The 27,778-nt window shown below is 23.5% G+C and overlaps 4 protein-coding genes across 6 annotated transcripts; 2 read left to right on the top strand and 2 right to left on the bottom strand.

Annotated features, from left to right (window-relative positions):
• Positions 1-74: 74 nt before the first annotated feature.
• Positions 75-5,188, bottom strand: LOC127286641 (uncharacterized). The gene is made up of 9 exons (XM_051313139.1): positions 5,030-5,188; positions 3,249-3,368; positions 3,067-3,184; positions 2,413-2,674; positions 1,470-1,592; positions 1,295-1,385; positions 1,010-1,149; positions 284-416; positions 75-140 (listed from the first exon to the last, which is right to left on the bottom strand). Exons 1-9 carry the CDS (start codon positions 5,171-5,173, stop codon positions 87-89), a joined length of 1,185 nt encoding a protein of 394 aa, XP_051169096.1. The 5' UTR covers positions 5,174-5,188; the 3' UTR covers positions 75-86.
• A 3,319-nt stretch (positions 5,189-8,507) lies between these two features.
• Positions 8,508-15,539, top strand: LOC127286645 (uncharacterized). Of its 2 annotated transcripts, XM_051313145.1 has the most exons (3): positions 8,508-8,739; positions 10,451-11,478; positions 14,549-14,638. In XM_051313145.1, exons 2-3 carry the CDS (start codon positions 10,991-10,993, stop codon positions 14,610-14,612), a joined length of 552 nt encoding a protein of 183 aa, XP_051169102.1. In that variant the 5' UTR covers positions 8,508-8,739; positions 10,451-10,990; the 3' UTR covers positions 14,613-14,638. The 2 variants fall into 2 exon arrangements, with proteins under 2 accessions (XP_051169102.1, XP_051169103.1); XM_051313146.1 differs by lacking the exons at positions 8,508-8,739; positions 10,451-11,478 and adding an exon at positions 12,803-12,982 and having other exon boundaries at positions 14,549-15,539.
• On the bottom strand, positions 15,530-18,766 carry LOC127286644 (exosome complex component RRP43-like). The gene is made up of 7 exons (XM_051313143.1): positions 18,603-18,766; positions 17,992-18,028; positions 17,511-17,648; positions 17,010-17,304; positions 16,216-16,336; positions 16,016-16,119; positions 15,530-15,720 (listed from the first exon to the last, which is right to left on the bottom strand). Exons 1-7 carry the CDS (start codon positions 18,617-18,619, stop codon positions 15,605-15,607), a joined length of 828 nt encoding a protein of 275 aa, XP_051169100.1. The 5' UTR covers positions 18,620-18,766; the 3' UTR covers positions 15,530-15,604.
• Positions 18,767-19,123: 357 nt separating this feature from the next.
• LOC127286643 (ethanolamine kinase) lies at positions 19,124-27,387 on the top strand. Of its 2 annotated transcripts, none has more exons than XM_051313142.1 (7): positions 19,124-19,235; positions 19,653-19,919; positions 21,738-21,875; positions 22,179-22,444; positions 24,803-25,029; positions 25,550-25,772; positions 26,432-27,387. In XM_051313142.1, the coding sequence occupies exons 2-7, from the start codon at positions 19,794-19,796 to the stop codon at positions 26,487-26,489; spliced, it is 1,038 nt and encodes a 345-aa protein (XP_051169099.1). In that variant the 5' UTR covers positions 19,124-19,235; positions 19,653-19,793; the 3' UTR covers positions 26,490-27,387. The 2 variants fall into 2 exon arrangements, with proteins under 2 accessions (XP_051169099.1, XP_051169098.1); XM_051313141.1 differs by having other exon boundaries at positions 19,184-19,531.
• The last annotated feature ends 391 nt before the right edge of the window (positions 27,388-27,778 follow it).

Raw genomic sequence — 27,778 nt, 5'->3', positions numbered from 1 at the left:
CTGCTCAGGCCTTTAATACGACGAAATAAAAAAAATTACTATTTGTTAAATTTATTATATTTATTATCAGAATGTATAAAAAAATTTTAAGTTCTCAGCGAAGACAGTAATGTGAAGTAAGAAACCGAAGCGTGTAAAACCTTTAAAAAGAAATAAGATTTTTATAATTATTGATCAAAAATAAAAAAATTCTTTATCGGGGTAACACCACTCTGCAAAATTAAAAAGGAAATATTTTTGAGTGATGTTACCCATTTATTAAAAGTAAATTAAATATTTTTACTTTAGAAAAATTATTCATATTCAACACAAACAATTTTCCAACTGTTAATGTACATGGAAAATTTGTTCTCATTATTATCATAATTAGTAGTTTTTTCGATTTTAAAGGTAATTTATACCACTTTCCACCAAACCTGAGTAAAAAATAAATTATTATTTCAAACATTATTCGAAAATTATTTATTTACCCTCAATTGCATGAATGCTGTCCCTATCGATTTGACGGCATTTTGCAAAGTCGTGACACTTCTATAATAATATTATTACTTAGTGGTGTTGTTTACATAACGCCACGAACTAACAAAATTATTATAGAAGTGTCACGACTTTTCAAAATGCCGGCAAACCGGGGAAGAACTTCTAAAATAATTTTATAAATTCATGCGGCGTAATGTAAACAACGCGTCATAGACTAATAAAATTACTATAGAAATGTCACAACTTTTCAAAATGTCGTTAAAACCGGAAGGACAGCATTTGGTTGTATTCCATTGTCCCCACTCGCCATTTATCATCATTCTCGTCAACTACCGCACCCTGCTCTAGTGAAAATTTAGTGACTATTTTTAGTAACTTTTAAATTTAACAATAAAGTCACTAAATTTTCACTAGAGCAGGATGCGATAGTTGACGAGGATTATGAGAAATTGCGTGTGGGGACAATGTAAACCAACAATTTATGCAATTGGTTGTGGACTTCTTTGAAAATTAAAATGATTTATTTTACACTTGATTTGAAAGATAATAACTACTTCCATCTAGCAATCGTTGACCAGGTACATTATTAAAGTACAAATCCAATATTAAGCCAAGTGAATAAGAACCAAATTTTGCAGCATCATCAAATCGATCAATATGCAATACACTCTGGAAATTATTTTTAATTTGCAATTTAAAAAAAAAAATTAATCGATAATAAATATTTTAAAAAAGAAATATTTTTAACTTCTTGCATTTGTATTTAAAAATAGAAAAAACTTATCGCTTTACAAAAGATTTTTTTTAATAATACCTGAATTAATGTTGCGCTTAGTAGAATGACTGTTATTCCCATGATAATAAAGAAACAAGCAGAAAAACAAGATTCAATAATTTTTGTAAATCTAACATTTAAAAAAATAAATAATTTTTAAAAATGTTTGTAGTTTTAATGAAAAACAAATCGAGTAATTAAATTAAAAACCCACTCAATTGCATGTTGATGACATTCTATACAAAAAGTTACATCTCTATAAATTTTTTCTTCCAAATGTGGATTCCAATTAGATTTATCCATATTTATATTATGCATTATTTTTTGCAGTCTATGCCTGTAAAATTTTCATGACGCTTCTATAATAATTTTATTAGTTTATGACGTAATGAACGCCACGAACTATAGTAAAATTATTACTGATCGTGGCATTTCTATAATAATTTTATTAGTTCGTGATGTATGTTAAGGCCAACGCACAATATAGCTTCGCGAACAGAAATATGTCTCTATCCTTTTCTAATTCATGCTTCAAATTCGCAAACGTATTTTGATCAGACCTTTACACCATACGCTACGAACTAATAAAATTATTATAGACGTGTCACGACTTTTCATGACAAAATCCCCACTCGCCATTTGTCATAATTCTCGTCAACTACCGCACCCTGCTCTAGTGAAAATTCAGTGACTTTATTTTTAAAATTAAAAGTTACTATTGGGAACGGTGGTCTAGTAACAATCTAGTAACTTTGACCCATTCTCTCCCTCCATTTTGTTTTTTCTACTCTTTCTAACCTATTAATTGAAGAGAGACAAAGAAAGAAAATGGAGGGAGAGAATGGGTCCCCACCAGATGGCGTATTGCAGTTTAGCCGATCCCAATAAAGTTACTAAATTTTTACTAGAGCAGGGTGCGGTAGTTGACGAGAATTATGACAAATAGCGTGGGGGAGATTTTGGCGAGTGGGTCGACAATGGAAACCAACCGTCAAACAGGAAAGACTTCTACAATAATTTTATTAGTTCGTATGGCGTAATGTAAACAACACCACGAACTAATAAAATTATTATAGAAGTGTCACGACTTTTCGAAATGCTGTCAAACCGAAAGGACAACATTTATGCAGTATTTTAGGCTCAACAATAATGTTTACCCAACATTGGCAAATAATCCACAAGCATGTTCAATAAATACTGAAAAAGTTGATCTGCATCCAATCACAACAGCAACTTCAACTACACTTGATATTGTTAAATGAAGTACAACATAGTAAAAATATTCCTCCCAACTAAAAAAATATTTTACATTTGCTGCCAATTTTTTTGGTCGTGTTTCATTTAATGGTATAAGAATGTCTAGAATTTGAGGTGAAATGGTAGTTAAAATAAATATAAAACTGGCAGATATCATACAACCTAAAACAAAGATTAATTATTTTTTATATATACATCCAATTGCATAAATGCTGCGTCTTTCCGGTTTGTCAGCATTTTGAAAAGTCGTGACATTTCTATAATAATTTTATTAGTTCATGGCGTAATCTGTACACCACGGCACGAACTAATAAAATTATTATAGAAAAATCACAACTTTTCAAAATGCCCTCAAACAGAAAGAACAGTAGCATATTTAAAATTACTGTTAATAATTAACAGTAGAATTACCTGAAAAATTTTTAAATTACTATAATTATATTTTTAAAAAAACAATGCAAAAATTTTTTATCTAAAACAAAAAAAAATAACTTTCTAACAAAAGTTCACCTCTACTATTTTAACTTCTAAATTCTCCACATTCCAAATTTTACCAGAATAAAGTAAAGTTAAAATCCTTCCACTTTTTGCATGACACTCAAGAGCGGTAATATCTCCTTCTGATGAAAAAAATTCCCAATCCCTTTTGATATGATTCAAAAGTTTTTTAATCTATACAAACATAATGTTATTAAAATTTTCCTTTGGTTTTTTTTGGATTAATTAAAAATCTCACTTCTTTTTCCTTATATATACAAGTCATTGAACACATTAAACATCCAAAACCCGTAAAAACAGGAATAAAACATTCAACCATTAAATCTAGTTTGCCCCATATTTCATACAATCCGCTGCTCTAAAAAAAAAATTTAATAATTTATAAAATTTTATTATATAAATTTTTCATTGTCATTCGCTCTTTATCATTAAGGGGTTTCCTAAATTTTTTTGCCCTAAAATAGAAGGTTTTTAAAAGATCGTGTACTCATAAGTTTTAAAATATAATTGATCAAAAGTTTTTACATGTTACTATATACGTCAAGAACTATTTAAAAAAAAATTGCGATCTTAAACAATATTATTATGCTCCTTCTACAGAGGTCGCTATGTACACTGGTCAAAATCAAAGTCCTTTACGGTAACCACTGTAGCTCATCGCAGAATCATCTAAAATAAAAAAAACAAACGTGATTTTAAAGTTTAAGACCAAATACAGGTCCTAAACCTCGAGATATTAAAAAAAATCAAAAATTAAAAAAATGGCAAGCTTTGGAACCCAAAAAACTGAAAAACACCATTTTTTTGACAATCAATCACTCACAAAAACCTGATTATTGAATATTTTAAATATATTAGAGATTTAGGACCTGCAAAAACTTCCACTGAATCGAATGCAACTTGAATTTTTGAAATCGGTCAAACAGTTTTTGAGTTCTACTGGTTACCATTTTTAAATATAGTGTTTTGAGAAAAAAGCGTTTAAAGTTTTGATATCAAAAGGTTATAATTAGTCAAGCAGAAGTAACTAAATCAGCTTGAAAACTCTTACTCAGGAGTTTTTGGGGTCGCTGATTACGAATATGATGTCAGATTTTATAAATTCAAAATGGCGGATCCAATATGGCGGACATGAAAGTTAAAAATCAATTGCATTTACTCGAAACTTGGTACTCGGGGGTTTTTGGGGTCGCTGATTACGAATATGATGTCAGAATTTAAAAATTCAAAATGGCGGATCCAATATGACGGACGAAAATTTTAAAACTAATCGGATTTGCTCGAAAATGATCAAATGATATGAATATGATGAATTGTCCGTACTGGGTCCATGATCATGTCGGGTTTATTATCAGCAAACCAAAAAACCTTTTTTATATTTGAATTTTCGAATTCTGTCATCATATTCGTAATAAGCGACCCCATAAACTCTTTGAGTAAGAATTTTGAGCCAATCCAAGCATTTTTTAAATTTGTCCGCCATCTTGGATCCGTCATTTTGAGTTACCCCCAAGTAGTAAATTTCAAGCAAATCCAAGCATTTTTTAAAAACTCGTCTGCCATATTGGATCCGCCATTTTGAAATTTAAAAAATGGACACCGGATTCGTAATCAGCGACCCCATAAACCCCCGAGTAGGACATTTCGAGCCAATTTAAACACTTTTTAAAAAACTTGTCAGCCATATTAGATCCGCCATTTTGAATTTTTAAAATCTGACATTAAATTCGTAATCAGAGACCCCAATAACCCCCGAGTAACGAATTTCAAGCAAATCCATTCGCTCGGTTTATCGTGGGCACGAAAGGGTTAATTATACGATCTGTAGACGCATATATATATGTACTTTGTTAAATAACTTAAGATTATGATCGAATTACGATCTAATGATTTAACCACACATTCTTAACATACTTTCCTATCAAAAAATAAAAAAAAAATTCAATTTTTTTGACCAAAAAAATTTAGGAAACTCCTTAAATTCCCATATTAGAAAATTTTGAAAAAATATATATTTACTGTGGGAATGAGATATATAATTAAAATAGTGTTGACAATAATTCGCGTAAATAGTTTTCTTTCGGAACTAAGATAAGGCCATAGTCCAGTGCATGTAAGGAAGAACTTATTGATTCGAAAATAAGGGCTGTCAAAGACACTCATCCTCCTTTGACAAGAGTTACAGCTCAACTAATAAGTTATGCTACACTAGAGTATTGTCTTTCCTTTTAACGTCATTATCATATTAAATATTAATAGTGTCATTTCATGGTAAGATAAATTGCGCCTATAATATAGTTTCTATGGAATAAGGACGATATTTATTCAGAAGGATTGGAATATAAGATAATATATTTCACTTCCTCTTTGTGCCGTTAGGTGGAATTATAATTTTTCTAAAGAATTTTATAAATTGATTTTCCAGCAAGACAATCTCACTATATATTGATTGAATAAATGTAACATATATACTCTGTCAGCAGAAAATTATATAAAGGAAATGTGAATGTCTTCATTTGAAATTAAATTCGCATTTTTATTTATGGATTTACTTTTGTCATTTTTTTAATATATACAAAAAGTATTTCACACTTTATCGAAAGACACAGAAAAAAGATTCTTTGTTTCAAAAAAATTTTCATTGAATCAAAAAAAAATTTGTGCATTGTTATATTAGGATCAAAGAAAAATTTCTTTGATTTAAAGAAATTATTTCTTTAATTTTCTTTTTGCTGACTCAAAGAAATACTTCTTTGATTCAGAGAAATTTTTCATTAGATTGAAATTATTATTTAAATAACAAATTTCTTTAATGCAAAAAACACTTCAAAATATTTTTTTTCGTAAAAGCAAAGAAAACTTTTTTTAATTCAAAATGAATTTCATATCTTTGATTCAAAAAGTTATTTAAAAAAAATGATTTCTTTGTTTCAAAGAAATCTTTCTTCTGGGTGTACTACTACTTCAAGTAATTAAATGTAATTTAGCAAAAAAAAGAATGATTATTTTATTATATTTAACGTAATGTTTTGTAGTTGCTGATTGCAAATTTAAAGTCAGATTTTAAAAAAAAATGAAAATAGCAGATTCAATATGGCAGACAAAAGAAAATTAAAAAATAAATCGGATTTTCCATTTTTAATTTTTTAAATCTGACTTTATATTTTTGATCATCAACCTAAAAATCCTCGAGTAACAAATTTCAAGCAAAACAAATTGAATCGATAATTTCGAAAATGGCTCAAATCCAAAAACCGTAAGAGTCATTTTCACTGTCAATTGTTATGCGAAAATGACACTTACGCTTTTTTGAGTTGAGCCCTTTTCGAAAATCACGATTCAATTGATTTTCTATTTTTTTCGTCCGCCATATTGGATCCGCCATTTTGAATTTTTAAATCACATTCGCAATTAGCGACCCCAAAAACTCCCGATTAACATGTTTCAATCAAATTAAATTGACTTTTATTTTTTTCGTTCGCCATAATGGATTCGCGATTTAAAAATTTTACACCTTAAAGCAAATCTAACAGTAGATTCGAAATCTGCTTTAAAAAAAATACGTTAAAAAACGTTCTTACTTTTTTGAGTCCAAAAATTGATCAAAAAATTTTTTTTATTTCTCGGAAAGTTATATTTTGAAACTTACAGAGAGTTTAGGGGTAAGTATATATACTACCATCAAAAAAAATATGAAACAAAAAAAATAGTTTTTGCAAAAATCAAAAAATGAATTTTTTTTTGGTAAATATCAACGAAATTTTAAATAAATTTTTTTTTTATTTCTATTTTATTATTATTTTTTTTATAAAAAGCTAAAAAATTTCAGAGTTAAATATCTTCCACGTTTATTAATATTTATCAAAAAAACAATCTTTATGATTTTTTTTATTTACATTCAAAAAAACAAATTCCTACAGTTTCCTACAAAAGTTTAAGTACTTACTTGTGTAACGGTCGTGTGGCTTCTCTACTGGATTTTCAGCAATGCTGACCTGGGTTCGATTCTTCCCGACTCCGGATTTTTTTTTCTGTTCTTCTTCTTAAACTATCGAAATAAGAAATAAAGCATTGATAATCTAAAATTTAAATACAAGGGCGCTGTTTCTAAACGCTTGTGGCCATCGGAGGCGCTAGTATATATATAAAAAAAAGAGAGGTAAAAACAGAAAAAGAAAGACTTTCTCTCTATGCGCGTTTCTTTTATCAGAATTTTAAATAAAACGGAATGTTATATTTATATCAATAAGTTTGATAAGAAGAAATTTATTATTGTTAATTTAAATAACGGAAAATTTTAGGAAATTATAAACTGTAATAAATAGGTTACACTATAGGCCACGAACTAATAAAATTATTACTTATTACTAATTTAAACATTTTAAAATTATAATTATGGAGCATTTACACCTTTGGCAAATTTTTTTTTTCACTTTGCATTTTCCGAAATACACTTACCTGATTGGTTGTCCACAATGAATCAGATTCTGGACAACCAATCAGGTAAGTGTATTTCGGAAAATGCAAAGTGAAAAAATTTTTTTGCCGAAGGTGTACTCTCTAATGGAGCAGTCACACCTCGGCTGCAGGAGCAGTTGCCCATGGCAACCGTGTAAGAGTAAGAGAGATAGAAGATTTTCCATCTCTTTTACTCTTACACGGTTGCCATTGGCAACTGCTCCTGCAGGCGAGGTGTGACCGCTCCATTATTCTGAATGAGTAGAAATTTTACTAATTCAATCAGTACTTTTCATTTTAACTGAAGTTTTAGTTATTTTTTGAAATTTACTAATATAATTAGTCAATATGCAAGCAATAGAAAATAACTTATATGTAAATCAGTAATTTGTATATAACATATAACCTTTAAAATTAACTATTAAATCAGTAGATTTTGTGGCCGCCGTCATATATTTATATTACTGATTCAATCAGTAATTGATATTTTACTAATTGTATCAGTAAATTTCTACTAATTGTCAGTTGCTCAATTCTCGCTATGGCAATTAGTAGATTTCTACTGCTATAATCAGTAAAAATATGACTGATTCAGATTTAGAGAGTAAATGCTCCATTAGATTCAATAGACGTTTTCCAGATTCTCGCTATGTGCGCTCATGGAGCATTTACACCTCTTTGGTAAAAAAAAAATTTATTTTGCATTTTCCAAAATACACAAACCTAATTGGTTGTTCACAATCTGATTGATAATGGACAATCAATCAGATTTTTGCATTTTGGAAAATCAAAGTAAAAAATTTTTTTTACCAAAGGTGTAAATGCTCCATCAGTTAGCAACAAAAAGGTTCTCAACCTGTTTATAAAAGTATTATTTAGTTTCATTGATTAAAGTATTAAATTTAAATTTAAATTAAAATATTGCAAAACATCAAAATCTTTTAGGTGTGACAGCAGCTTTATAACTCCTCTATAGCAATGCGTCACATTTCAGATGTTTCACTGTAACGAGAATATTGTTCCTACGCCCTGTGAACACGTGACAAAATGTGACAGCACCATTAGAAAGTGTTTACAAAAATATAACCTAAAAAATTGTTAATTCCTTTAAATAATTGTAAAATTAAGTTTCACCAAAAATTTAAAACATGATTTGTTTCTTATTACATGAGAAGTAGACTTTATCGCTTCTAAAACAACAATTGTCATATTTTATACAATAATACAAAAGCCATTACAATTTTTTTATTGTTTATTGTGTAAATATAAAAGTAAGTAGTCATCATTTTCTCTTTATTATATAAAAAAAATTTAAAGCAATTAATAAATAAGATATTAAAAAAAACATTAAAATTCTAGACAAATTCGTAAATATCTTCTAAATCGTCAATCTAATTAAAAAATGTTATAAATTCTTTTTTATTGGAAATTTAATCACCTTTAATTTGCTTCAAAGAAAATTGAAATCGGTCAACTAAATTCGGAAATATTTGCAAATTAGTGAGCCCACTTTTTTTTTGAAACTCAAAAAATTGAAATTTAACTATATCACGAAAATTGTTTTTCTTTCTTAATATCTGACTTCATATTCGGATTCAGGAGCAAATTTTACATGAGAAATGACAGTGAAATGACGCAGGTGAAAATTTTTTATCTCTTATATTAAAATGTTTGTTTTGTCGTCTTCGTGACGTCACTTGGCCAAGAATTTTCGTTTTTCATATTCTTTTTCAACAATTTTTGTACAGATATTATTCAAAATTAAAATTTAAACATAAATTAAACATATAAATTAGAAAAAAATCTAATTTTTTTTTTGCAACTTTTTGCAAAAAATATTTTTTTGCAAATATTGCAACTTTTTGTTATTTTTCAGTAATTCACATGTAAAATGCATCTCAATTTCAAATCCCATCAAAAAATATTGTTTTTTTAAAAAGTTATCGTTATTTCAAAATTTTTCAAATATCTTCTATTATATTAAAATGTTTGTTTTGTCGTCTTCGTGACGTCACTGGGCCAAGAATGTGATTTTTTTTTACTTTCAGGAAATAACATTTTTAAAATTTGTTATATTTCAACCGTTTTAAAGTCATAAAAAAACTAATGTAGAACAAAACACAAATCATTATATTCATTAAAATAAATTATTTATTTATGAAAAGTATTAAAGATTTCTTAAAAATATTAAACTTAAAGATAATAATAAATTTATTATAATATTAATTTAAAAAATAGAGTAAATACATATGAATGAACTGAAATAAGTAAACAATAATGAGAACAATTTCAACCGAGCGAGCGTTAGCGAGAGAGGATATGACGCTAGTTTTTATAAACTAGTGTTATGTTCTAAAAATCATTAGTTAGAATTTTCATTTTATGGAATTTTATTTGTTATATAATTTTTTTTTTTTTTGAACCGAATTTTTATTTGTTCGAATTAGTATTTTGCAGAATTTTCCATATAAAAACGATTTTCTATATTACAAAATTTTTATATAACCGAAAATTTACTTCACAGAATTTTTATTTGCTCGAATTTTCATTTACCATAATAGGCATTTTAAAGAATTTTTATTGGATAGAATGAGAATTCATCTGAAAAAATGAATTCTATGCAATGAAATTCTACCGAATAAAAATTCTTTAAAATGGCTATTATTATTATTAAATGAAAATTCGAGCAAATAAAAATTCGAACAAATAATAATTCTGTGAAGTGAATTTTAAGTTATATAAAAATTCTTTAATATAGAAAATCGTTTTGATGAAAATTCTTGCAAAATACTAATTCGAAAAAATAAAAATTTGGGCCAAAAATAATTAAGACAAATGGAATTTTTATAAAATGAAAATTCTAACTTTTTAGAAAATAATCATAATAATAATAATGAAATGTTGATAAAAATAATAAAAATCCCTCAAGTCCTTCTCCTTTCTGAGATTTAAGAAATAAGACAATAAAATTTTTATTTATAGATAACAGTTGAAATAAATATACTGCCTTCATCAGCCTCAATTATTCATCTCCTAAAAACCAGTCTTCAAAGAAAAAAATTATTCTCCATAATTTATCAAAAAACCAATTGTGAAGAAGAAAATGCCGAGAAAAAAATGCGTTAATTTTTTTTTTTTTTGTATTTTCGGTGATTTAGAAACATTTTATTCTGTTAATTTCTATTAGTGCTAATAATAATTTGAATATTATTAAAATGAAGACATTACTTAAATTTTACATGAAATCTTCAAAAAATCGTCCTTCTTGGATTAATTTTTTGCATTTTGTCCATTTTTTACGTATATTACGTTTCTGACATTGTAGTGCGGAGAAAATAAATTTTTTAAAACTAAAGGCAACTCCGAAAAAAGTGTTTAAATATTATTAAGCGTTTATTACGTTCATAAAAAAGAAAAACATTATAGAAACAATTTTCAAATTTCTTTTTCGACTACTTGTAAATAAAACAAAAAAAACGGAATAGTGAAACTAAAAGAAGTTAAATACAATGTTATTCGAAAATGAAGATGGAGAATTTTTTTATTAATAATACTAGAGATAATATTGAAAACAAAAATTGTAAATTGAAAATAATGGAAATAAAAGTGGAGCCCATTGAAGTGGAAAATATAAAAGAGGAGAATTTTAATGAAACAAATATAGAGGAAATACATGTGGAGAATATTAAGATTGAACCTATTGAGATAGAAAATTTTCAAGAGGAAAATAAAGAAATAAATAGAGAAAATATTGAATTGGATTTAATAAAAGTAAATGAAATAAAAACGGAAGAATTATTAGTTGATGATATGGAAGTTAATGATATGATGGCTGTGGAAGAAATAGTGGAAATAATTGAAGTATTAGAAATAATAGAGACTGTTGAGACTAAAAAAAAGAGACTTATTCCTAATACAAAAAAATTAATCAACACCCATTCTAAAAGAAAATCTGGAACTTATCGAACATCAGGAAGGAGACTATCCAAAAGGAAAAGTGCAGTACTAAGGTTAGTACATTTAAAAAAAAAAAAAAATTCATTATTTCTCAATTTTTTTTTTTTTTGCATTTACATTAACTTCAAACAAATTTATTAATTTCCAGAATTTGATTAATTCTAAAAATCTTTCTAAAATTCAATTATATTTCAAAAATTAATTAATTATTATCAATATAATATTTAATCAAGTTCTTCTAAAATTCAATTATATAAAATATTTTTCAATTAAAAATTCTCTAAAATTCAATTATTGACTAAAATTCATTTAAAAAAGTCTTCAGCAATTCAAATTTACAAAAATGTTCAGTTCAAAATCTTCTGAAATTTAATTAATATTCTAAAAATCTGTACAGCTCTTGTGAAATTCAATTATTTCTTAAATTTTTATTTAAAATTTCTTCGACAAATTAATTATTTTCAATATAGAATATATTAATAAATTTAGGTATTTTAATTTAAATAATTTTTATCAAAAGTTCTTTTAAAATTTATATTATTTAAAATATTTTTAGGTTAAAAATTCTCCCATTTCTCATTTATCTTATTTTAAAAAAGTGACGGAAAATTTAATTTTCTAAGTTGAAAATGAGTTTTCTAACCTCCCTGCTTAAAACATTTGATAGAAAAATTTTAATACTTTTCAATCCGTTTTTTGAATCCGCAATTTTGTGTATATTGTATAAGATTCTATCAATTATTTTGGATAGAAAGTCTATCAAAACAAATACTCGTTTTTCATAGAATTTGATAGAAAATTTTTTTAATACTTTTCAATCCGTTTTTTGAATTCGCAATTTCGTGTATATTGTATAAGATTCTATCAATTATTTTGGATAGAAAGTCGATCAAAATGAATGCTTTTTTTTGATCCAATTTGATATACTAATTTTTAATAGAAAAAATTGTGACAAAGTTTTTATTTAAAAGAAAGTGACAATATTGCGAGAACTGCGTAGTGCTAGTGAAATACAATTGCCATTGTGATCGAGTCGATGTTTGCAGAAAAGGTAATATGCAGCACATTTATTTGCGAATAAAAAAACACGACACTTTGTTCATTTAATGGATTAATTTATATTACTAATAGCATAATAAATTAACTATTAGTAATAAATTAATCCATGAAATGAAAAAAAAAATGTTTTATATTCGCAAATAAATGTGCTCAACTACCTTTTCTGCAAACATTGACTTGATCACACAGCAACTGTATTATCATTTTTGTATTTTCGATCGTAGCGCTTTACAGCAGTGGAAATAATCAGAAACAAATTTTTGCTTAATGAAAAATTGACTATAGTTATCAAAGTTGTTCATGAAAAGACTTGACGCATCTTGTCAATGTTCTTGTTCATGGATTTCGTAACCACGTGTAGCTATGACAACAAAAACAACAATTTATAAATCACTAACGAAACGAAAGATGAAAATAAACAAATTTATCAAGAAAATTGCTCTTTAATATTTTTCACTGAATTTGTTTTGTATAATCGTTGCTACTTTATTAACAATGGTACGTTCCTTTAAAATTTTTACTTGTAGACTTTTTTGTTTTTTAATTATTACGAAATTTAATATACTTATTATTATTATATAATCTTTAGATTCCTTTTTCGTAATTAGATTTTATTGGCATTCATTAAATTAAGGGATAATTTTGAAACAAAAAAAAATTTCTATACTTAAAACATTGTCGAATAAGCTGAAAAACTAAAACAAATTTGTTTGAAGTTACATTTGATAGAATTTTAATCAGCAGAATATTAATTTGACAGAAAGTCAATTTCATTGAATTTTAATTGGTCAGAAAATTAATTTGATCGAATTTTACTTTGCTGGAAATTAAATTTCACCGATTTTAAATTTTCCCGAAACGTTGTTTTATAGAATATTAATAGTACAGATAAACAATTTGACAGAAATCTACTTTACCAGAATGTATATTATTTGTTCGAATATTAATTTCCCAGAAAGTTAATTTGATCGAAAATTAATTTGGCAAAATTCCAATTTGTTCGAATTTTAATTTGCCAGAAACTCAATTTCACCCAAATATTTCGTCGAGAATTTTAAAATTAACCAATAGTTAATTATCAAGAAAATTGTGATTGGTTAATTTTAAAATTCGCGCCGAAATATTTCGGTCAAATTGATTTTCTGGCAAATTAATATTCTACTGATTAAAATTCTATCAAATGTAACTTTTAACAAATTTGTTTTAGAGATTATTTATGCGTCCCAGGGCGAGTGCATCAATTACGGCGCGTTTATAAAAAATAATTATTACTATTATATGTAATATAATTGCAAAATGATTAAAAAAATTATTTTAATTTTTTTTTTTTTTTTTTTGATAAAATTACTAATAAAGATGAACATTTAAACAACTGATAATTTAATGATTTGATATGACATTTTTTTCCTCGCCGTAATTGAAACATTTTTAATATTTCCATTGGCTTTAATTACGGTGGGTGTAAAGTATCTTCAAAATACACGTAATTTTGGGTCACCGTAATTGATACAAACGCGCCGTAATAAAAAATTACGGTATTAGTTTTAATTTCTCATATTTGTTTAAATATACGATTTTTATAAAGTTAAACATTTTTTTTAATATCTAAATAACATGAGCTTTAAGTTTAATAAGTCTTCAATTTACTTAATACAATAGAAATGTCGAATTTTCTATTTCAAAAGGTGTTTTGACTCGAATCGCTCAGTAATTAGTGCATTTAACCTAGTTGAATCCAAATTACTCAAACTCCATTTTTTTAAAGAAAAATTTTATTTTTCTCAAGAAACAAATCAGTTTGTGTATTCACATCTAAATTTTAATATAATTCAACAAAATATTTATTCCAATGCTAAATTTTAAAAATCTTTTCATTCCAAAGCTGATTTTTAATTTTTCCAAATCCTATTATTTCATTGCAAATTCAATTCACTTGAAACTGTTTCGAAATGAAAAAAAAAAAATATTGAAAAAAATTAAAATTCAACATCATAATGAAATGAATTGATTTTCAGAATTATTTTTCTAACAGATAAATTATATTTCTTTTCTTTTTTTTTTTAGACGTCGACTAAAAAGACAACAACAGGAGGCCCTCGAAAAAGAGGCATTGCTAAATTCGAATTAACCGATGAGCAACGCGCCGACATTAAAGAGGCATTCGATCTTTTTGATCCCGATGAAAGTGGAAAAATTTCCACAAAGGAACTTAAAGTTGCAATGCGTGCATTGGGACTTGAACCAAAGAAAGAGGAAATTAAAAAATTAACAGCAACCATTGATCCCGATGGTTTGGGAAAATTGTCATTTGATGAATTTTTAAATTTAATGTCAACAAAAATGTCGGAAAAAGATACAAAAGACGAGGTACTCAAGGCATTTCGTTTATTTGATGATGACGATACAGGGAAGATAACATTTAAAAATTTAAAACGCGTCTCAAAAGAATTAGGTGAAAATCTCACCGATGAAGAATTACAGGAAATGATTGACGAGGCAGATCGCGATGGTGATGGAGAAATTTCTCAAGAAGAATTTTTACGTGTCATGAAGAAAACTTGTCTCTATTAACAAAAAAAAAAAAAAAGAAAAAAAAAATTACTCTGCAAAAAAGTGAAATATTAAAAGTAATTTTATTCTCCAGCCATAGTTGCACTAAATTTTACTGTTCTAAAAATAAATTTTACAATACTGAAAGTAAACTTTAGTGAAAATAAATTTTACTATACTAAAAGTAATTTTTATTGTACTAGTAGTAAATTTTACTATACTGAACTGAAAGAAAATTTCACTTTATTGCAATGTAATTGACTTAATTTTTCTTTTTTTAAAAGTTAAGAGCTAAATTTTAATTATTTTTACATATTATATTTATTTTTTATTAAAAAATTAAAAAAATGAGAGCTATTTCATTTTTAAGAATAAAGGAAATAAATTAATTTCCATTTCTTATTTATTGTCTTCGGAAAAAAAAAAAATTCACAAAAATATGATATTTCTAGGATTAAGTTAATTTTTTTTTAAGGAAAAGAATAAAATTCATAATTTATATATATATATATAATACAATTTTTATTTATTTTTTATTAAAGATGTAAAAAAAAATTTTTGTTATGTAAATCAAGTTACTTTATGTGATGAGGTTGCGGTTTCAATTAATTTTCTTATTGCTTCAGCTCTTTTTTTTGCCATTGCTATACTTTTTGTTATTAATTTGTCTGCCATTGGAGCTCCACCTTAAAAATAAATTTATTTTAATGATAAATTATTTTCTAACTGAAAAAAGAATTGTTAATTTTTATTTTTATTTATTTTTTTTTAATGATGTTTTTTTCTTCAATAAAGATTTTGATTTTTTTTTCGAGAAATTGAATATTAAAATTTAATTTTTTTAAATTTTACTTTATCATTTTGATGAGTTTTTATTATTTTTGACTATATTGGAAAAATATTTAATTATTTTTTTTTTTTAATTATTTAATTACATATATTTTTTTAAAAAAATTGTAAAAATTTTTCTAAATATTTTACCTGTTTTTTGAACAAAACACATATCGTTGGCATTAACGGCAATTGTTATTTTACTGTGAGATAAATTTTCCTCATCTTCTGTAGGATCAACAATTAAAATTCGCCTAGAGATTAAAAAATTAAATTTCAATTATGTTTTAATTTTTTAATTTTTCTATTAGAAATTTTTTAATTAAAGATGAAAAAAAAATTATTCTCACTCATCAAACGATGCGAAAGTCAATGAAACGGTTATCGGTTTCAGTGGAAGAGGAATTCTTTTCTCGGCATTTGTGACTATGACTTTTGTTTCTGTATCGTAAGTAACTTCTGGTAATGTTACTATAAAAGGGACGAAAAAAAAAAACAAATAAAATTAATATATTCTTTATAAATTTAATTTCAAAAAATTTTCTCAATAAAAATTCATTATTATTTTCAAACACAATGGAAAAACAAAAATAAATGTTAAGAAAAAAAATAGTTATTGATGAAATATAGAAGAAAAATAAATTAAAAATTGCAAGAAAAAAAAGAACAAAATTTGTTTTAAAAAATTAAAACATTTTTCAATCCAATACGAATTTATAAAAGAAAAAAATTGAAAAAAAAGAAAACAAAATTTATTTTAAAAAATCTAATTTATAAAAAAAAAAAAAATCGAAAAGTGAGAAAATTTGACGCACAATAATGAAATAAAAAGAAAATACTTGCCCCAAATATTTTCACATTAAATACAAAAAAAAATATTTTTTCTAAATTGAAAAATTGTCTTAAAAAATCTTGATATTTTATTTAAATCAAAGAAATAAATTATCGACAAGATTTTTAAGTCAATTTTTGAATTAAACGAAAAATTATATTTTTTACTCAAAAAAACATTGTAATTTAATTAATGAAAAAAAAATAAAGTAAAGAATTATCTATAATCTAGAATTATCTATAAAAAAAAAAATTGAAGACAAAAATTTAGAAATTAAATTTCTCTTGATTATTTTTGAAATAAAATACTTGCAAGTTTCAAGGGCAGCCATTAGGGCTCCAATGCAAACGTCGATAACGGATCCATCAAAATCAATACACACGAGGTCACAATATAAAACCCATGCTAATTTGTCTTTACATATACAAAGATCTTTTAAATCTAAAATTGCTGAATTTGATAAAATTTCATCAACAATTTTTGTTGCGCATTGAGCTTCCTCACTCGGTGGACCAGGACGAAATTTAGGTGAACAAAGAGGTGGTAAATTAACGTTTACTATCGCAAAGCCACAATCAGGAGTTGAGGCTTTTGGTGTACAAAGTTCCTTAAAAGAAAAAATAACAATTTATTATTATAATTACAAAATTACAATAATAATAATTAAATTTTTACAAAATTAATTAATACAAAATAATAATATTTTTTGGAAAAATAATAAAAGTTTTTTCAAAAAATTTAATTTAAAAACTTAAATTTTATCCTAAAATAAAAAATTTATTATAAACATTTTTTATTTCTAAAAGAACTTACGGCTTTAATTCCACAAATAACAGTAGTGTTTCCGATTTTAAAAACACAGGAACTATCGGCTTGTTTAATTGATGAAACATTTATACTAACTGGACGAAATGACACAAAATCTCGACCATCTGGACGAATTTCTTGCGCCTAAAATTTTTTTTTTTACCAAATTTTAGCTTCTATTGCGAGGAAAATAATTTTATTTCAATTTTATAATTATAAAAATAATTTTTTATTTTCTAATATCAAAAAAAAAAAAGGAAAAATAAATATTAATATTTTCCATAGCATTGAGATGATTATTAATAATAAATAAATTTTTATTATCAGTAACTAATTATAATATTAATTAGTAACTAATTAATATTGTTAAAATTAAATGCATTTTATTTTTTGTATTATTATTTTGTTACCCATTTATGGTCCAAAAATCTGGACTGCGGAGAATGTACATAAATAAATAAATAAATAATAAATTATTTTCACTTACAAAATGATCTCGAAGATATTTTACTGGATGAATTGTCCTAAAAAAAAAAAGTATTTAATTTCTTATTTTACCGTATAAAATGGAATAAAAATAAAGAAAATAAATTAATAACTAAAAAAATTATTAAAATAATGATAAATAAATAAAAAGTACGTATAGAAATATTTTTTATACAACAAAATTTTTTTAAATCATTTTCTCAAAATTATACCCAATTTTTACCAATTTGGGTATTTAAAAAATAAATAAAATTTTCCTTATTTTCATTGGAAAGCTGAGAATTTTTCCAATAAAATATATTTAAAAATAAACGAAAAAAATTAGAGACGAACGAAAATTATTTATTTTGAGGTTATTTATAATATTTAGCTTGTCATTTTATTATATATTTTATAAACTGCAATATTATTATAAATTTGTCTAAACAATTGATAAAAATAGACAAAAAGTAAGAATTATTTTAATTATATATTTACACGTGCATATATTTGACATTGTTTTTAAACAACATAACCTCAAAAATGTTTTAATATTTATTATTTTTAAGCTATTATTTATAGTATCTACTTGAAATTATTGACCAATTAATAAAGAAAAAGACTTAAACTTACTTAAATTGAGAATCCATGTTTTAAAAACATCAATCTATAATAAATAAATTAAATAAAAAATATTCCCGGTCAAATCGCAAACACCAAAATAATGACATGAGGTACACTACGTATGTTACACTTTTATACGTAAATTACGCATTATTTTTAATATTTTGAACCGCATTTAAATTCTATTTTTCCAAATTTTGTATTGACTCACAAATATTTACTTTTTGAAAAAGAAAAAGTTTTGTTTTTTATTTCTTTAATTTAAATTAAAACCGCGCACATTTTTTCCGCCAATAACAAAGATCGGCTACAGTAATTTTAACCCGCACTTATTCAAAAATACACAAAAATTACAAGTTGTACTTTTTGCAAATAATAATAATTGGTAGAAAATTTAATAAATAAAATCTAAACTAAAATTAAATCAAAAGAAAAATAAATTTTTATATTCAAATAAAATGAAAACGCAATAAAAAAGAACAATTGTCGCGTTGTCGTCACACACAGAGTTCTATATAATATTTTATCGATTCAATTTGCACTTTAAAGTTTTACATCTCGGAAAATTGAGCCGCATTGCCACATGTGACTTTACTTTGATATGTTGTTGTTATTGTTGTGACATTTCGAAGGGACTTGGAGGTACTTTAAAAAAAGAAACGTATACAAAATTTATTATCTCTTTTTTTTTTAACCTAATTAGAAATCTCGTGTAATATTTAAAAATGATTTTGTGACGTATATGTATATCCAAAAGCGATAAGAGAAAGTGCATACATTTGTATATAGCCTTCGCAGTAAATACTTTGAAAAATAATAATGATATGACGTAGAAAAAGGAAAAATAGAGTAGGAGTGTGTGAAACATAGACTTTCAAATTAATTATAATGTTTAACTCGTCTCTCGTTCATTTTGTTCGAGACCATTAATTAAGAAGGTTATCATTTCTTTCTCTATTTGTTTTTTTCTTTTATTGATTTCTTAATAAAATTTTATAATTTTTATTCTAAAATTTGATTCTATCGTGCGTTTCCATAAAAAAAAAAATTTTTTTTTAGGTTATGTATTAAAATTCCGATTTTTTTTTTTTTAAATCTCACGTGTTTGTGTTTTTTTATTTGGTGAAATTCGTCGAATGATTTTTGTATATTATATTAGCTGAAAAAAAATTATAATTTTTAACGAAAAATAAGTGAATTATGGACATCGTCTCTGTAGAACCTCATATTGATATAACGATCGATGAAAATGAGGTTATAAAGGGAGCAAAAGAAATTATCAAAACTATCAGACCTACCTGGCCTATTGATCAATTATTATTCAAGGTAAATTAGATATATATATAGGTATGACATTTTTTTCTTCTTCTTCTCTATTTCTTATATCTTATATTTATATTTTTGTTATTTTTGAATTTTTTAATGCACAAAATTATTGCCTTTATTTTTTATGTTATTTTTTTATGTTAAAAAAAATTGATCCACTTTAATTCTATACAATTTTCAAAAGAAAATTACTTTCTTTTTTATTTTTATATGGTTTATAATTTTTTTTTTTATTAATTATTACAATTATTAGGTAGGAAATTACTATTATTGTTATTATTATTATTATTATTATTATTATCATTATTATTATAATTATAATTATTAATATTATTATAATTATTATTTTATTATTATTACTATTATTATTATTATTATTATTATTATTTTATTATTAGTATTATTATTATTAGTTTTATTACTATTTTTTTATTATCATTTATGTTAATTAGATTTAAAAATAATAAAAATTAAAAATAGGAAATTCAAATGTCTATAAATTCCAAAAAAAATTATTAAATTAATGATTATTAATAATAAATGTATTAATGAATTAATTATTGTCGTGTAATTAAATTTTCATTTATTTCTATAAACCAAAATTTTTTACTATTTTACATTATTTTTATTTTATATTAATTATTATATAAAATATAATTATTATTATACAAAATATTAAAGTTAACAATCAGTTTTAAAAAATATATATATTTTTTTTAATCTTTATTATCAGTAAAGAATATATTATTTGAATAAATAAAAAACTGTGTATAAAAGGATTTTAAAACAAGATAATATTTATATATCGATTTAACGTAACAAAAGCGATTGCAAAATAAAATAGCGATCACGCTATTTTCACAGTTAGCTATATATATTTTTATTCGAATATATCTTATCGCGAAAGATAATTTTACGCATATATATATATATATATATATATATATTTATAAAAAATATTAAATTTGCAAAAGAAAAACTAAATAATACTTTTAAATATTTAAACAATATTGAAAAATATTATAAATTAAGAATTTCTTTTTTATAAATATAAAATAAAAAAGATGAAAAAATATAATAATTATTATTATTATTTTACAATGTAAACGGGCTAACAAAAATTAATGATATTGGGGGGGGGGAATAATTTGTTAATGAAAAAAAAATAAATTAATAACAATTAATTTCGAAAAAGAAACAATTTTTTTTTAATATTCAAAATGTTTTTTAAAATATTTCAAAAAAAACGACTTTTGACGAAAATATAAAGAAATAAATGGTTTTTTTTTTAAATAAAAAAATAAATAATAATATTGTAAATTCGCAAAAAAAAACAATTAATTCCTACGAAAATTGGAAAATTTCAATTTAGAGTATTTTCGATTTATTTTTTTTTTTTCTTTAGTTATACTATATCGAAGAAAACGAATATCTAAGATAACGAATAATGCAAAGTTTCATGTAAATCCTTGACCAAATAAAATTTTTATGATCACAATGACTATATAGAAATGCTCAATTAGAAAATGTGAAAAAAAATTTACATTTCTGACCTATTTTATTTCATTTACTCCGAGTTAATTTAATATTAAATAATATAATTACCAACGAAAAATATATGAAATTAATAAAATTATTTTTTTTAATTATTAATAAAACTAAATAATTCCACTAATTTGTAGAAAACAAAAAAAAATCGTAGTAACAAAAAATAAATAAATAAAATTGTCCCGTCTATAAAAAATAAAAATTAAAAAAAAAAGTTTCTAAAATTATAAATTACGAAAAAAATCTGAAAAAAATTTTTCATTTTCACAGGAATTTAAAGATGGAATAACAAATAAATTAGTGGGACTATGGTATCCAGAGCATTACAGCGAAATGATATTAATTCGAATTTACGGACACAAAACCGATTTGTTCATCGATCGAAAAGCTGAGACTAGAAATATTCGGGTAAGTCAAATTTAATAAAATAATTCTCCTATATTAAATTAATAGCATATCTATATATATGTTATGTATATCAAATGTATTGTATATTAATTCTTTATTAATTTTATTTTTGTAAAATTTTTTATGTGAAACTTTTTTTATAGAAAAGAATTTTTATGGACCTCTAAAAATTTTTTTTTTAATCTCATTTTTTTCGTTTTTAAAAAAATAAAATGGAATTAAAAAAGAAAATGTTTAGGGGATCCGGAACATAAAAATCTACCCTGTAAATAATTTTCTTTTTTTTGTCGACTTTTTTCACAGATTCTGAATAAAGCTGGTTATACACATTCAATTTATGCAACATTCAATAACGGCCTTGCTTATGAATTTATTGAAGGTGAAACACTCACCATTAAAACTGTTAGAGATCCCATTGTTTATCAACTAATTGCTAGAAGAATGGCTCAAATGCATAGGCTAAAGCCAATTCATTCCGAAATGAGTCAAAAGCCATTTATTTGGCCAAAAACTGAGGCATTTTTGAGCTTTGTACCAAAAGCATTTGCAAATTGCGAGAAACAATTAAAGTAAGAAGAAATATATTTTCTTTATTATTATTATTATTATTATTAAAGGCCTCGGATCGACTTTAAGGCACAAAAAAAAGTCGTTTTCAAACGATTTATATTCCAAAAAAAAGTCGAAAAAAAATGATTTTTTTTATTTTAACAAAATTTAATTTGTTAATCAATATTTTACTCTAACTAATGTTATTAGATATTAAATTCATTTTTTTTAATTCTGTAATAAGAATAATTCTATAAAAATATTATCGAGAAAATTTATTTCGAATATTTCAGAATTGAACTAATTATAAGACAAATTTTCAAAATTTTATTTAAGTAGGACAAATAAAAAAAAAAAAATTCTTAAAATTCCATTTTTCAAATTTTTTAAAGTCTGATTTAAGCAATTTATTTGAATTTAAAATTTTATCCTATTTTTTAGTTATAATGGTAAAAAAAATTTCAGTCAATAATTAATCAAGTTTTACAAATTTTTAAATAACAAATTTTTTTTTACATAATAATTTTGGAAGAGTTAAAGTTGAAATTTTTAGAAATAATTGAATTTCAAAAGATTTTGTTAATTTTTAGATAAATAATTAAATTTTACAGAACTAAAAATAATTTATCAAATAATTTTAGATAATATTTTTTAAAAATTCAATTTTCAAAGATTTACAATTTAAATTTTTGAAATTAATTGAATTTCAAGTGATTTTTAATTAAAAATTTTTTATGATTTTTCTTAAAAAATTTAATTAGAAATTGCAGACAAAAATACAATAATTTAAAAACTTTTTAAGAAAAAAATGGTTTCAGATAGTTGAATTCTCGAAGAATATTATAATAATCATTAAAAATAATTGAATTTCAGGAGAGTTATAATTGAAATTATTAAATTTTAAAAAATTTTAAATGGAAAATTTTAGAATTAATTAAATTTTAGAAGCTTTTAAATTGAAATTTTGTAATATAATTGAATTTCAAAAGATTTCAAATTTCAGACAATTATAATAAAAGATATTTTTTTAGTGATTTCTGTTGATGAAGAATTTATTCGAAATTTCAGACAAAAATTGAATTTCAAAATTTTTTAATAGAAAAATGCTTTTAAATAACTGAATTTTTTAAGAAATGATGAAATTATTAAAAAATAATTGAATTTTGATTATTTCAGTGAAAATTTTTATAAATAATTGAATTTTAAAAGATTTTTAAAATTTTAGTGAATATTTACATTTTAAAAAATAGAAAATAAATTTAGATAACATTTTTTTGTTTTAAATAATTGAATATTCGAAGAATATTATAAAAAAAATCATTAAAAATAATTGAATTACAGGAGATTTATAATTGAAATTATTAAATTTCAAAAAAAATTTTAATGGAAAATTATAAAAATAATTAAATTTTAGAAGCTTTTAAATTGAAATTTTTTAAAATAATTGAATTTCAAAAGATTGTGTTAAACAGACAATAATTAATAATAAGAGAAATTTTTAGTGATTTCTGTTGATGAAAAATTTATTAGAAATCACGTAAAAAAAATTGAATTCTAAAAGTTTTTAATTGAAAAATTTTTTCAGAAAATGGAATTTTCGAAGAATATTATAAAAATCATTAAAAATAATTGAAATTTTTTGTATACTAAAAAAACGTAGTTTGTTCAAAATTTTTTTTTAAAAAATGTAAAAATAGTCGAAAAAGTCGCATTTTATTCAAATAAGTCGGAAAAAAAGTCGGAAAATGTCATATAATCCTAGGCCTGTTATTACTTTTTTATTCCCAACTGATTGTTACAGTGAAGAAAATTCCAAAATTTTATTAAAAAATTATTAAAATAAGATCAAGTTCAAAAATTGTAGTCTTTCTACAGTTTTATGTTATATTTTGTTTGTTCATCTGTCTATTTACAATTTTATTTTTGACTTGTTTAATTTATTTTTTATTTTATTTCTTGACTCTTTATTGTTTTCTTTTCTGGTGTGCTGTTGATTCCGCTTGACATAGATTTTAGTTTTTCATTTTAATTTTGATAACGCAGGATGTCCGCAGGAATGGACGAAGTCGCTTTTGCGACAGAGTTGGAGCGCCACCCTCGAAGGCAAAAGTCTTCACGACAGTACCGAGGGTGGATAAAAGGGCTCCCAAGAAGGGTTGACGGGTTTTAGTGGGTCGGGGCTGGTAGTAGGTCGCCAGCTTATTTTGTTTATTGTTCTCCTTTTTTTTTTTACCAACCCCACATAACCTTGGCATGCGGAAGCCAAGGTATCTGTATACAGATTTTCCCAATAGTCCCTAAGCAAAAAAAAAAAAAAAAAAAAAAAAAAAAAGTTCAAAAATTGAAATAAGTGATAAATTTTTGTGTTTTACTTGCAGATTTGAAGAGACAATCAAACCCTTTGCAGTATTAAAAGATGAATATAATTTTTTGTATGAAAAATTTTCACATAGTGGAAGTCCTGTTGTTTATGCCCACAATGATCTTTTATTAGGAAATATTCTCTATGATGAGAAAAAAAATTCAGTCACATTTATTGACTTTGAATACACCGCTTATAATTATCAAGCTTTTGATATTGCTAATCATTTTGCTGAATTTGCTGGTAAAAATTTTTTTAAATTTCATAAAAATTATTATTTCATTATTTAAGTTATTTTCTTTTTATTCTTATTTTTTTTCGCCGAGGGGGAATTTACTCAGGTAGTCAAGTGTACACATTTTTAACTAGTAAATTCGCCCTCGTTTTTCGCAATTTTATTTATTTTTATTTCTTTTCTACATTGAAATAAACGATTATTTTTTAAGTAAAAAATACTAAAATTTAAATAAATTAAACCGACCACAACTCGTTTAATATTAAATAAATAAGTAAATAATATTATTATTTTAAATAATAATAGTAATTATTATTATTATTATTTTTTTTTCTCATATTTAAAAACCAAATGTTCCAAATGTCAAAAAATGTAAAAAATTTGTAAAAGAGAATTTGAATATTTTTTTGATATTTCTCCATAAAGAAACAATAATAATAATAATAAAAACGAAAAAGATGGGAAATTTTGTGTAAAAATGAAAAAAAAAATGGGTAAATTGTGAAAAATAATATATTTCAATTTTAGGAACCGATCATCCTGATTATTCTCTTTATCCTGACAAAAATTTACAAAAGGCTTGGCTTAAAATTTATCTTGAAGCTTATAATGAAACGAATATTATAACTGAAGAAGAGGTCGAGGAACTTTATGGTGAAGTCAAAAAGTTTGTTCTTCTTTCGCATTTTTTTTGGGGATGCTGGGCACTTATACAGAGTGAACATTCTCACATTGACTTCGATTTTTTAGAGTAAGTATAAAAAATATTTTTAAAAAAATATTAAATAATCACTATTAATTGTAATTTATTATAATTATAAGTTTTTTCTAAGTTTTTTTAAAGTCATTTTAAGTATATAAAAAAGTAAAAATTTGCCAGTTATTTTAAGTATAAAAAAAAAAATTTTTTGTAATATAAAAAAGTTTTTTTTTTTTTTTGTTATTTTGAGTCATTTTAAGTTATTTTAAGTTTCTTTAAAGAATTTTTAAAAATAATTTTTTTCACCTCGAATATTATTGTCAATAAAAAAAATAAAAAAAATAAAAAAAACAGTTTTATTATTCAATATTTTAGCTCTGAGAAGTATTTATAAAAATTGTTATTATTTTATACGGTACTCAAACTAGATTTATTGTATTTTTAGTAATAGTAAATTTATTCTTAATCGGTGAAAATCAGTAATTTTTTTTTTATTGCTCATAAAATATTATATTTCTATATAAATGTAGTGGACAAATTTTTAGAACATTTATAAGGCCTCGGATCGACTTTAAGGCACAAAAATAGTTATTTTAGTCGATTTAAATTTAAAAAAAAAAAGTTGAAAAAGTCGATTTTTAAATTTTAATTAAATTTAATTATTATAAATATTTTACTTTAAATAAATAATAAATAAGTAATTTTTACAGATACGCTGCAATGAGATTTAACGAGTACTTTAAAAGGAAAAGCAAACTTGGTTTTTAAATATGAGAAAAATCAAGAAATTTTCTGTGATATTTCTTAAATATAATATAAGGACATTCCCACTTAAATGTTGTGAAGTGAGACAAGACTTAAATCTATATTTGCAAAACGAAAAATAAAAAAAAAAAAAAAAAAAACAAGGGCTGTGAGAAAATTTATCGATTTTTCTTTTTAATTAATAAATTAGTGAATAAAAAGTTGTATTTTTCATTTTGAGATGAAATTTTCAATTTTTTTTTTAATAATATTATTATGTAATATTCAATTTTTTTTTGTCAACAAGAAGAGAAATTGGAAATAATTATTTTGAAATTGAAATTAATGAATTATAATAATTATTATCTGTTTAAAACTAAAAATAATTATAATGATTATAATCAATAATTTGAAATTGAAAATAATTAAACTTTTTTTTTTGTAAAAAGAAATTGCATAACGGATTTGTTTCGCAGCCCTTGAATCATTTTTATACTCAAAAAAATTGCATTTATCTAAAGTCATTTTCAATTAGTTGCAGTTTACAAGAAAAAAAAATCTATTTCTATTTATCAGCTCAATCCATTTTAAAATTAAAACCAAATATATATATATATATGTACATATATTCTGCTAAAAATTACATACTTTGCAAAGTTTTTAGCTTTTATTTTATTTTTCTAGAAATTGTGCGCATTTTCTGATTATAACAGTTGAAAGGAAAAAACCCCCCCCCCCAAAAAAAAAAAAAAAAAAAAAATAGTGACCTAATTCTAAAGATTGTAACAATTGTTATTTATTTTGTATTATAAGCAATGTTACTTAATCAATTTATTAACAATGATCGTTATTGTTTCCATTGTGATTTTAATGTTATTATAATTAATATATTTTTAAATTAGAAAAAATTAAAAAAAGTTTTCTTCAAATATTATCTTTTTCTTTTTTATTTTGCTTTCGAAAAAAAATTTGAAAATTTTTGCATATTTTATAAATGTATAACAAAAAAAAATGTTATGGAATATAAATTGAAAATAAATAAAATTTTCTTGTTTTTTTTTAAATTTTTTCTAAATTTTTAGTTTTCCATAATAGAGAATATAATTAAAAATAATAAAAAAAATGAAAAGAATATCTCAATAATAATTTACTGCAAATTAATTTTTTGCTAAAATTTGAAAAAAAAGGAATATAATTATTATTATTATAAATATTTATTACCACTATAATGATTATTATTATTAATATTATAATTATTGTTAAAGAGATTATAAGTTCTTTATATTTTTTAAAAATAATTGAATGCTTTAATT

The sequence above is a fragment of the Leptopilina boulardi genome, unplaced genomic scaffold (assembly GCF_019393585.1).
Source record: "Leptopilina boulardi isolate dan_hultmark-lab unplaced genomic scaffold, ZJU_Lbou_2.1 LbouV2_362, whole genome shotgun sequence".
In the NCBI taxonomy this organism is placed as follows: Eukaryota; Metazoa; Arthropoda; class Insecta; order Hymenoptera; family Figitidae; genus Leptopilina; species Leptopilina boulardi.
This window is presented reverse-complemented; position numbering and strand designations above follow the sequence as displayed.

What these genes read in the sequence shown, in the direction of transcription:
- LOC127286641 (XM_051313139.1), bottom strand. Translation starts at nt 5,173, where the DNA reads ATGAGTGTCTTTGACAGCCCTTATTTTCGAATCAATAAGTTCTTCCTT. An exon ending in TATTATCTTTCAAATCAAGT is followed by an intron (nt 417 to 1,009) that starts GTAAAATAAATC and finishes TTTTTTACTCAG; the next exon opens with GTTTGGTGGAAAGTGGTATA. An exon ending in ATATGAATAATTTTTCTAAA is followed by an intron (nt 141 to 283) that starts GTAAAAATATTT and finishes TTCTTTTTAAAG; the next exon opens with GTTTTACACGCTTCGGTTTC.
- LOC127286644 (XM_051313143.1), bottom strand. An exon ending in AATATCTTCGAGATCATTTT is followed by an intron (nt 17,649 to 17,991) that starts GTAAGTGAAAAT and finishes AAAAAATTTTAG; the next exon opens with GCGCAAGAAATTCGTCCAGA. An exon ending in GTGTTTTGTTCAAAAAACAG is followed by an intron (nt 15,721 to 16,015) that starts GTAAAATATTTA and finishes TTTATTTTTAAG; the next exon opens with GTGGAGCTCCAATGGCAGAC.
- LOC127286645 (XM_051313145.1), top strand. Translation starts at nt 10,991, where the DNA reads ATGAAGATGGAGAATTTTTTTATTAATAATACTAGAGATAATATTGAA. An exon ending in AGGAAAAGTGCAGTACTAAG is followed by an intron (nt 11,479 to 14,548) that starts GTTAGTACATTT and finishes TTTTTTTTTTAG; the next exon opens with ACGTCGACTAAAAAGACAAC.
- LOC127286643 (XM_051313142.1), top strand. Translation starts at nt 19,794, where the DNA reads ATGGACATCGTCTCTGTAGAACCTCATATTGATATAACGATCGATGAA. An exon ending in AATTGCGAGAAACAATTAAA is followed by an intron (nt 22,445 to 24,802) that starts GTAAGAAGAAAT and finishes TTTTACTTGCAG; the next exon opens with ATTTGAAGAGACAATCAAAC. An exon ending in ATTGACTTCGATTTTTTAGA is followed by an intron (nt 25,773 to 26,431) that starts GTAAGTATAAAA and finishes TAATTTTTACAG; the next exon opens with ATACGCTGCAATGAGATTTA.